General features: G+C 39.9%; 1 protein-coding gene across 1 annotated transcript; it reads left to right on the forward strand.

Annotated features, from left to right (window-relative positions):
- Positions 1–616: 616 nt before the first annotated feature.
- Positions 617–10617, forward strand: LOC131236438 (RHOMBOID-like protein 10, chloroplastic). The gene is made up of 9 exons (XM_058233590.1): positions 617–827; positions 5148–5404; positions 6975–7029; positions 7123–7203; positions 7360–7456; positions 7552–7619; positions 9970–10068; positions 10145–10186; positions 10261–10617. The coding sequence occupies exons 1-9, from the start codon at positions 687–689 to the stop codon at positions 10405–10407; spliced, it is 987 nt and encodes a 328-aa protein (XP_058089573.1). The 5' UTR covers positions 617–686; the 3' UTR covers positions 10408–10617.
- The last annotated feature ends 647 nt before the right edge of the window (positions 10618–11264 follow it).

An 11264-nucleotide genomic window follows, 5' to 3' on the forward strand; every position in this document is an offset into this window, starting at 1 on the left:
TGAATTGCTATATCCAGTCTCTTTGGCACGCCCGGCCAATCCCAGGATTAAACCTTTCCTTCCCTTCCAATCCCTCGAACCAAACGCGTCGGCAAATTTGAACGGATTAGGGTGGATTGGATGGGATTTAAAGGTAATGATGGTGTTTTCAGTGGATTGTCTTAAGATCATGGGATTGGGATCAGATCACCGACTCTGTTTGGCACCCAGCCAATCCCGGGATTTAACTTCCAATCCCTTCCAATACCATCCAATCCCTTCCAATCCGACCGGCCAAACGGGCCCTTACCGTTCAAAACTTTCTGGGTCCACCGTGATTTTTATCTGCCATCCAACCTGTTCATAAGGTCACATAGCCATATATGAAGGCAAATAATAAATATCAGCTTAATCCAAAACTTTCGTGGCCCCTAAGAAGTTTTCAAGGGTAGACTTTAAATCCCCGCTGCTTCATGGTCCACTTGAGAGTACAATCTACCTCATTTTTGGGATTTTTCCCTACAATGATCCCTCAAAATAGATGGACGGCGTGGATAAAACATATAAATCACAATGGGCCTCACAGAGCCCTTGACATGACCGTCCGTCTCTATGCAGGCCCTGGTGGGGTAACAGGCCATTCCTGAATCCTGGCCTGCGTTGCAGCTTCTCTCGCGCCACCAAACGCAACCGGATCGCGTGCGAAGATGTGTGCGTTTGGGCTCCCTCCCCACTCGCGCTTCTTCCCGGATTCGTCGGACATCGTTCCCGCGGCCCACCACCTCCTCACCCTCTCCACCACTGTCCGCCGCAAGCAGGTTGCCTCCTTCCTCTGCTCTTCTTTACAGGTATGATTCTCCCCCTCCCTTTTCCCATTATTTACATCTCTGCCACTCATCTCCCTACCTCTCTCGGATATCGGATATCGATATGTTTTCTTTTGTTATGCGGCAGGAATTAGGTCAATCCTAACCGTCTAAATTTTGGGCCTCGATATCGATAGGGTGTCGCCCAACAATCACAATGATCGGACGCTCCTAATTGTTCGACCAATGGCCTTCAAATGGAGAGTTTTGAGTTCTAAATCCTCGGGTGCCAAATTTGGAATTTTATTGTGCGGGATGGCAGAGAAATGCCCATTGATTGAGTGGATAAGACAGCCTGATCAGATTGACTTTTGGGTGATGACCCATCCTCAGTTGGGTCCACCATTCGGATGGTTTGGACTCAGAGCGATGTTTGCATGGCTTTTGCTGAATCTCATTAGATTCCCTATATAAATTCTAGAAACAGACATTCAACATCAATGCGAAATCCTGACTTTCATTTGCTACAGGCAATGATCTCAACAGCTTGGAATTAGGGCTGTACATCGAGCCGAGTCGAGTCGAGTCGAGGTGGGCCAAGCTCGGCTCGACTTGTCCATGCTGTACTTGAGCTCGGCCTCGAGCTCAACATTGAAGCTTGGCTTGTTTGCCAAAGTTGTCGAGTCGAGTTCGAGTCAAGCAAGTGGTTCGAGTCGGGTCGAGTTTACCTCGAGCTCGAGCTTGTTAATATGTTAACTCAACCCCCAACCCGACCCAAACCCCAACCCGACTCAACCCAGTGCCCAACCCAACCCAGCCCCCCCACCCGACCCAAACCCTAACCCGATTCAATCCAGCGCCCAACCCGACCCAAACCCATCACCTAACTCGACCCAAACGACCAAACCCCAACCCAACTCAACCTATTGCTGCTACTGCCCAACCTGACCCAAATGACCAAACCCAACCCAACTCAACCTATTGCTGCTGCTGCCCGACCCGACCCAAATGACCAAACCCAACCTGACTCAACCTATTGCTGTTGTTGCCCAACCCGACCCATCGGCCATCATCGCCCAACCCGACCCAATTAATCATATTTATAAAAAAAAATAAAAAAAAATCTACAATCATATATTCATTATATTAATAATAATAAAAAAAAACATTAATCAAAATCATCTACCTTTGTGCTTTGTGGTGCTTGAATGGGCTGAGTGGGCTGCTGGGTGCGGTCGTGCAGGCTACTCGAAGTCGTTGAGTCGGGATTGGGCGTGGCCATGCGGGTTGGGTCGGGGAGATTAGGACTTCGGGAGAATGAGAGAAAGAGAGAGACAGAGAGGGGCAGAGACGACGACCGGTGGGCTGCTGGGTGCGGCCGTGCGGTCTACGGCGTGCTAGCTGCTGGGTAGGGTAAGAGTAAGGAAAAGAAAGAGAGGGAGAGAGAGAATGGGCTGGGTAGGTTTTTTTACTTTTTTACTTTTAACTTTTTTTAAAGTTATATATATATATATATATATATATATATATAAAATATTAAAATATATTACTCGAGCCAAGTCAAGCTCGAGTTCGAGTTGAGTCAAGTTGAAATGCACCATGGTCGAACTCGGCTCGAACTCAACTCGAGCTTTAGAAAGAAGCTTGACTCACACCGAGTTGGCCTTTCAAGCCGAGTCAATCCGAGCTTACTCGAGCCGAGTCGAGCGAGCTTTTCGAGCTAGCTCGACTTGTGTACAGCCCTACTTGGAATCATACCGTGATTTTGCATTTTATGAGCTGCCTACAATTATCAAGGGAGTGAAAAATGAACCACTAAAGATTGTCAACCCTTAGGGGCCCGAAAATTGATGCAAGCCCATGGCCCACTTAGGCCCACTATAGGGCCCAACAATGACGTTAGCCCACAGTCCACCATACAGCCCAACATGTGCTGATTTTTGAACTGTTTGTTTATAGATTTTGGGGCATAAACTAAGAATTGCAATTTAATGTTTTTGGAAGATATGGGAGTTGATTTAAAGATGTAGTTGGAGATATGAGAGGAATGTGGTTGAAGATATTCAACTGATTTAGATATGTGGTTGAAGATATTCGACTGATTTAGATATGTGGTTAGGATTATTTTCTAAATTTTCTTTTATTATTGTTAGGCTTTTACCATCTTAGGTAGATTAGATTTGAAATCAATCTCTTAGTTAGGAGGATTTTCATCAGAGATTCACTTAAGAGTCTATAAAAAGGAAGGTAGTGTAGGAAGTAGGGATTCCAAATTTTCTCTAGTGCGAGTTTTTCTTAACTAAGTTTGATATCAATAAAGTTATTTATCCATTTCTACTCAAATATTCTTGTGGGTGTACTCTTGTCCATTTCTTTCCTATTCGAGTGTTGAGGTCAATGACTCGATAACTGGATAATCGGGTTGCGCCATTTTAATATTAGAGCAGGTCATCTTTGAGGATTTTTTTTACTCTACATCATTTCACCAAGCACATCTAAGAATTGCAAGCTTAGATGAAGGGAAACATTGAAAAAAGCAACACCAGGTACCAGTTCTCATGGGAACTTTGTGAGAACTTTTGACATGTGGTGTGGGCACAAAATCCGTATGGTTCATTAGATGAGTCACCTCATGAAACCCTAGGGCCAACTTTTTGGCTTGATACAAAAATATGGTGGACCATAGCAAAGTGAGAGGCAAATCAAGGGCCTGGGTGTTTCCACTTTGATATATATATATGGATCTGTACTCCGACTATTGATTAAGTTGTAATGTGAATTTAGATTTAGAATATAGAGATGTAGGCATGGGAATGGCCCGACTTGCACTAACTGAGCACTATATGGTGCAAACATGCATCAAATCTGCCCCCGTCCATCAGGTGTGCCGCGACATTTTGACCAGGGTCGTAAAATCAGTCCAATCCAAGGGTTAGGTGAGCCACACCACAGGGAACAATGTAAAAGCATGCCTAGAATTTCTAATTCACATGGTCAGACCTACATGAGTATTTAAATGGGAATGTCTTGATTTTCGGGGAATCCATTCATCCTGGTGTGGCACATCATATGAGTGGGTCTGATGGCATTTGCACCACACAGTGGACCCACACACAATTTGGACCATTTGGTTTTTGGGCCCTGGTCCAAACATAGGGTGGTGCACCTGATGGATAGGATGGATCTCATCCACATGAAGTCATTCCATCCAGGCCAGCAAAAATCACATCCCCATCTTCCTATGAAAGCCACGGTAGCGTTTTTGATATGCATGTGGGATCAACAATAATAACATTCATCATTTACATATAAATTGTAATATTTCATAGACTTAGGTGTATCCGTGTATGTAGTTGAGCGATCCACATGATCCTAACCCTACGATACCACATATTAGAGGAAGTAGGGTCCTTACTCATGCCTCGGCGGTAGACTCACTAGAGTTTCAACACGAGGTCATGGGTTCGAGTACCCATTGTGGTGAAATCCCACTGTGGTGTGAGTGTGTGTGGGGTGTGAATGTGTGCGTAAGAATATATATATATATATATATATATATATATATATATATATATATTAGAGGAAGTAGCATGCAATCTACCCATTCATGTACCAGGTACTAGAGCGACCTACAATCTAGGTTAGCTTTGGATGGACCCACATTATTAATCGAGCTACTGTCAAACTTGTACTTTTAAGTTCCTCATCAAAGGTTCTTCAACTTTGTAGTTGGTTGACCTTCTTTCTTCTACAATCTTTAATATTTTTCTCCCTATCATGTTCAAAATCTTATGCCTTGAAACTCAGAAAAAAAAAAAGAAATAAATAAATCAAAATCATTCTCTTTTCTTTTTCCCTTCTTTTGAAGCTATCTTGAAAATTCTATCATTTCTTTATTTCCAAATTCTCCACATTAGCTGGTTTTAAATGTACACGTTCATGTCCATTGAATGATAATTAATTGTATAGCATGTCAAATTAAGTTATAGTATGTTAAGCTGACGAGCCTCTCAAATATTATATCAAGAGGATAGTGCATCTACTTCATTAACTATGTTTTTTTCATGCTTACATCTTTGGTGTAACTACCACAATGAAAGCGGGTGCTGTGACATCCAAGATCTGTTTGCTTCTGTCACGGTCTTGTTATATGAATAAAACAGTATGAAAAAGAAAATAATAAAACAGTGTGAAAATCTGGGAGAAAAAAAAAAACTAAATAGAAAATGTGGACCCATGTCGTTTCCATGGGAAATTTGCTTTGTTAGAGATAACAATGCTTTGAGCATGTTTATTTTCTTTACTAGCACGATCCACATATCATTGTTTCTTATTTAATTTTTTTGTCCCTGAAATCAACAGGAATTCTGTCGTTTTAATCATTTGCCTAGAGTCAAGGATGTTTGGCGTAAAAGAGTACCTGTACCGGAGGGATTTGCTTTCCTGGAAACATTTTCTGATGTCGTCTCAGCCACATGTTCATCTTGCTTATGTTTCTTTAGTGGGAAAGAAACAGACAAGGACTGGGGAGATAAGGGAAAGTCTCGTTTTGAGACTGCTAGCAGAAATTATTTCGATGGAAGGCTATGGACCAATGTCCTTCTTGCCATGAATGTTATGTGAGTGACAAAAGACAACTATTATGATGCTTTAGATCTGCAGCATCTTCTCTTATTTTACTTGTTTGTTTCGACCGTGGGCTAGTATTCTTTTTAGCAATCTAAAGTATCAAGTTCACTTGGCAACTAGCATTGGATGAATGGAGTGCACCTTTTAGCAACATGTGGTTGGTTTTTATGCAAAAGTCATATTCATTTCTTCCTTTGTTATTTCTTCTAAGTTACCAATTAATACTAGTGTAACAGTATGCCACCATTCTTCAATGGATACGACAAGAACTTCATAAACCACCACTCATATGTGCATTCCTAAAAACCAGCTGCCTCCTAACTCTAGATATTCACACATTCACTCTACAAATAATACTTCTTTCAGTTGCCTTGAAATTAACTTTTAGCTGGAATGAGGATGAACTTTGCAAATCCAAATTGCTTGGTCTAGAGATGTCTCCAAAAATGGAGTCATCAACTTGACGGAAATCCACAAGGAATCTCTCACTGATACATGTGGAAATATCTGACTATAAACTTCCGAAATAATCGTAAATGAAAAGAAGGAACAAGGATCATTTTGATGAAAGGCTCTTCAACATCATGAAAGATCTTTGGGTGATCTTGTTTCATTGTTATGACCTTACTAAGCCCAACTAATTGGGGTCAGCTACACAGATCCTGTTCCTCCACCCCACTCTATCAGGGGCCATATCTTCCGTTAAACCATGGGTCCTCAAGTCTTTTCTTACTACCTTCACCCACGTCCTTTTGGGCCTTCCCTTTGCCCTTCTGGAGCCTTCAACTTGAACCACCTCACTCCCAACCAGCAAATGGCCATACCATCCCAAGTCTACTTCCCTCATCTTATTACCCATTGGTGCAACTCCGAAGTTCCTTCAAATGCATTCATTTCTAATTCTATCCTTGTCTTGCCACTCATCCATCTCATCCTCTTTTCAGCTATACTCATCCTATGAACATTTTGTTCCTTGACTGCCCAACATTTTTTTTCAATTAGGCATGGATTGTCTTATATCTATTGTAAGCTATGGCAGATTAAATTCCAATCTTCACCATCAAATAAAAGACTGTAAACAGGTCAAGACTAGGGACTAATTTTAAGGTACTCTTGTAGCATTGGAAAACTTGGTGCAGAAGAGGCTCCTTCAAACGAGCATCCACAGTTGCCCAAAATGTATAACATCCCAACTGTTAACTTACAACATCGAATTAACAACTCAAATATCACACGCACGCATGCACGTACGAATTTGAAGTATACATGATGGTGGATCTTCTTCGCTAGTTTTAGCTTCTTTTTCCTTTTCTTCCTCTAACTATTATCTTTAACCATGCTATTGTGTTAGTAATTCTAGCAATGTCATCGACCTTGTTGTCATGAGCCTCGTTTAACCATTTCCATGTCAAGTCAGCTTTGAAGCCAATGATCGGGATTCTGTTGCATTGTTTCCATTGCTTATATCAAATCAAAGATTAAAAAGAAATTTGTTTTATCATTTTGTTTATGGCTTCTCTACCTTGAATTGGATTTACCCATGAGATGTCGTGTTCCCAGGGTTTATGTTGGGCAAATTTCTACCCAAGGGAAGCTGATGCTATGGGGAGCGAAGGTCAGAACAAGTTGATAAGCATTTCTAGCCTTTTTTTAGTAGCATATTGTTTTGTGAGCTCAGCTTGGTTGCATCGATTTATCATGTATGCAGATTAATAGCCTCATCGATAGAGGGCAATTATGGAGATTGGTTACTTCATCGTTTCTGCATGCGAATATTGGGCATCTCATGGTCTGTTTTTAAACACTCCCATCTTGAATATTTGGTGTAACTATTATCTTTCATTATATATATATATATATATATATATATATATATATATATATATAGACACACACACTTTGTGTAACTATCAAAACACTTAATGTTGAAAATTTTATTGTTCAGGTCAACTGTTATTCTTTGAACTCTGTTGGTCCTGCTGTGGAGAAAGTCAGCGGGCCTAAAAGATTTCTTGCAGTTTACTTCACTTCAGTGCTTGCAAGTAAAAACTGGCATAGCTTCTGTGGTAGATGAATTTGTTTATTAATACCAACAACGACTTCAACATTTCTGATCTATATTTTATAAGAAAATCAGGTTCAGCAATGAGTTACTACTTCTGTAAAGCACCTGCTGTTGGCGCCTCTGGAGCCATTTTTGGACTTGTAAGTCTCCTCAAAGTCTTTCCTTCTCTGATTTTGGATGTCTAATAGCTGCACCTGCTTTCTAGTAGTTTAGCAAACTTGTATTTGTCTTGGACATGAGGACATTGTCAGACTTCTCAAACCTGATATTGAAATGGCAAAAGGAGGTGAAAAGATTCGGAAGTAAAGAGGGAGAAAAAATATGAGGGTTGTCCTTCGATGTGGATATTTAATTTAATTTAATTTTTTTTAGAGGCCTTTGATGTGGATAATTGTTAATTTAATATTCCCACATTTTAAGCTATTTCAAATGAAGAGCTGAAGAGCTTGTAAACCATTGACAAGTGCATTAGTCCATGAATGCTGATGTCTTGTTTTGTTTCAAAGAGCTTGCTTCTTGTATTTCCAGAGCTTGTACACAATTTCATGGCATCAGAGATTGGAAACTTTTGGTTGCAAAAATGTGAATATGCTTATACAGGTGCAAAGACACCACTTCTTTACTTACTGTAGCTGATATTATACTTTAGCAGCTGTAGGACTTAGTTCTTTAGGTTATTCGTTATTCATATCTGTTAAACTGAAAAGACTACATTGTGGAAGACGTGGAGAGGAATAAAAAGGAGAAGAGGATTTCATCTCTCTTCCTCTACTAGCTCTTATTTATAGACCATTTGCTACAACTGATAAGACCAATCAAAGTTCCTGCCAAATCTAAGATACTATCAAATCTTAAAAGATATACACCAATATATGGTGCATTACAGAGCATGAAGAAAGTGTGCACTCTTACATGTGCATTCTCATGTGCACTCACAAGATCTATCTACTCTCACTCCCCGTCAAACTGGAGCATGCATATCATACATGCCAAGCTTGCCGATGATTTCGTATGCATGATGGTGCGGCCAACAATGGTGGCTGGGCTGGTTAGTGGTGCAGTATGTGGTGGTTGAAGTTACCAAAAGATACAAGGTTCAAATAGGCCATCTATGTACTGTTGTGCTTAGGCTCTCTTTTAATATATCTCTGTTATTCGCTATAAAAAAAAGTTACAGAAAGATACAAATGCGCAGTCGAGATAGTGAGACCAATGGACAGAGAAGATCAAATAGTTGGATCTGGTGGGTCCCAAAGAATGGTTCAGATACAATGGCATAGATGCAACAATGACGGAGTTCCGATGATGGCAAGAATGTAACGCTGGAATTGGATCTGGTTACATGGACAGATCAGATTGTCAGTGGCAGATGTAATTGGAGGAATAGTCGCGGATCTAAACAGATCTTGGAAGATAGTGCAAGATCTAAACCAACCAGCCCTGCGATGTATATCCACCAGAAATCATTTTTACACTCTATGCATTTTTGTCATTGTATTGGAGTTCAGAACTATATTTCTCTATATAATTTCTTGAATCTTTTGAGAGTATCATTGCCAGTCTGACATGTTCTGTGTTACTGAATTTCAAGCAATCAGTTAGGACAATTAAAGGTTTCACTCATTGTATGGAAAACATTAGCTCCAAGAGCTTCAGGATGTATGTCAGATATACTGCAATGTAATGTCAGACTCTGTTCTGCATGTTGGGTCTGGAATGGGTACATGGGCTTTTCTGTTACTACATTTGGTTAGGTCATTGCCAGTCAATATCTGCAGAGTTCTAGGTGTTAGTCCCTTATTCAGGACTGAGAAAACCTTGAACATTTACATTTTCTGTTGCTTGATTTATCAGCGACGGACTTTTCATACATGTGGCCAAAGTGTAGGACATCCTAACCAATTCTACGTATGCCCTGCACTGGGTGGGCACGGCACTCATTGGGCAATCCTAATCCTTGGATTGGAGGATTCTTTAGGGAAAGGGGTCATTCAAAAGGAACATTCTTTTCTCATTTTCGTTCCCAGAAAGTCCAATAGAGTTGTTAGGATCGTCAGATCAGTATTATGTTTGGGGTATGGCCCATTGAAGGTGTAGCCTACCTGATGATTGGTTCAGATCTCGTGCATGTTGCCATGTATATGAAGAAGCACGCAAGTCACCAATAAGTTACAGGAAGTCTTTAACACCTTCGTCAAGTCCATTCAGGACCCATCTTTTAATTGCATTATATGTCATTTTCACTCCTGTAAGCATTTATTTTCTTTATTTTATTGCATTTCTCTGTCCAAACCTTTATACTCCAGAAATCTTTGATCACTGTTTGCTCTATTCTTAATTAGTTTCTTATACTCTTTTAGTTTTTTTATTTTTCTTTATGAATAGTTCTCAGATCTGTTCAAATCAGGTGAATGTAGTTGATTCTGTATCTGCTCTTTTTTACCTTTTCCCTCTTAACTCCTATGGTTACACCTTTGTTGTCTTCTTCAGGTTGGTTCATTTGCTGTGTTTATTTTGAGGCATAGAAATCTCATCGGGGGCGGGATGGAAGATTTGCAGCATATCGTGCGTGTGATTGTCCTAAACATGGTAAGTGCCTTCCCTTCCAAATTAAAAGTCGTTGATGTATGAATCCACAAATCAATGTTGATAATGTGTTTTGCAGGCTATTGGGACTTTGTCAAAAGGCATCGATAACTGGGGTCATGTAAGTTTTGCAGCATAGCTATTTTACTTGGTCTTTTGCTTCTATGCGTACTGACATGAGACTCAAATTTTCAGTTGGGGGGCTTGCTTGGTGGAACTGCCATGTCATGGTTCCTGGGCCCTGCATGGAGATATGAATCTAGATTAGGTGATGGGCGATCCGTTTTTACAGATAAGGCACCTATTGTCAATCTGTTTGGCTGGAAAGGAAGGATGCGATAGATCAGACGGGTATTAGTTTTGCGACTGTGCTGTTGAATTCTCCCCCTTCTTTTTGGACCTGTTTGGATTGTGAATTGCATCAGTAATTTGATGTAAAAGCACCATCATTATGATTTTACAACATTTGTTTAAACTCATAATTCGGCGGTCAAATGCAGATGTAATAGGAGATAGGAAAAGAATTTGTAATCACTACAATTTTATAATGTATTATAGTGGAGATCTCCTATCCTATTGTCCCATTGATTTGACATTTCAGTAATGTAAAAAGTATCATCATTACAATTTTACCATGCTTATGCAAACTTAGAAGTTATCGGTCCAATTACATGTTTTCCAAGATACATTGTAATTTGTTATCATTGCACTTTTCATTACTGATGTAATTCTCAATCCAAACAGTTCCAGAAATTGCAAAGAATGCTTGGCAACTAAGGTTTAAAGATCTTGATTTTTTTAAAAATAAAGATTCAACCTCCAAATCATGATTTTTTTTTTAATAAAAAAAATCAAGTTCTGAAGATGTTTCTCATGGCAGCAGTCTGAAATTATCCCAAACAAAGATTTTATTATTATTTATTTATTTAATTTGCAGCATGGGAAATACGTGAATTACATGCACCCATGAATGGTAAAATAGTATGTATTGTAAACCCCATTCTCAAGCTTAGGGTTGATGAAATGCTGGTGTTTTTAGTAAAGAAACTGTCCGTCACATGATCCTCGATCCAAATTTATGCACATTATAGTCTGTTAGTTTATAGCATCTCTCTCAAGACTCGCCTCGATAGGACAATCCCAACCTTGTGATTTGCACCTTGCAAATTTATCAGTTGAAGAGAAATGCAGCAACAAAG

Source organism: Magnolia sinica, chromosome 2, assembly GCF_029962835.1.
Source record: "Magnolia sinica isolate HGM2019 chromosome 2, MsV1, whole genome shotgun sequence".
Classification (NCBI taxonomy): Eukaryota; Viridiplantae; Streptophyta; class Magnoliopsida; order Magnoliales; family Magnoliaceae; genus Magnolia; species Magnolia sinica.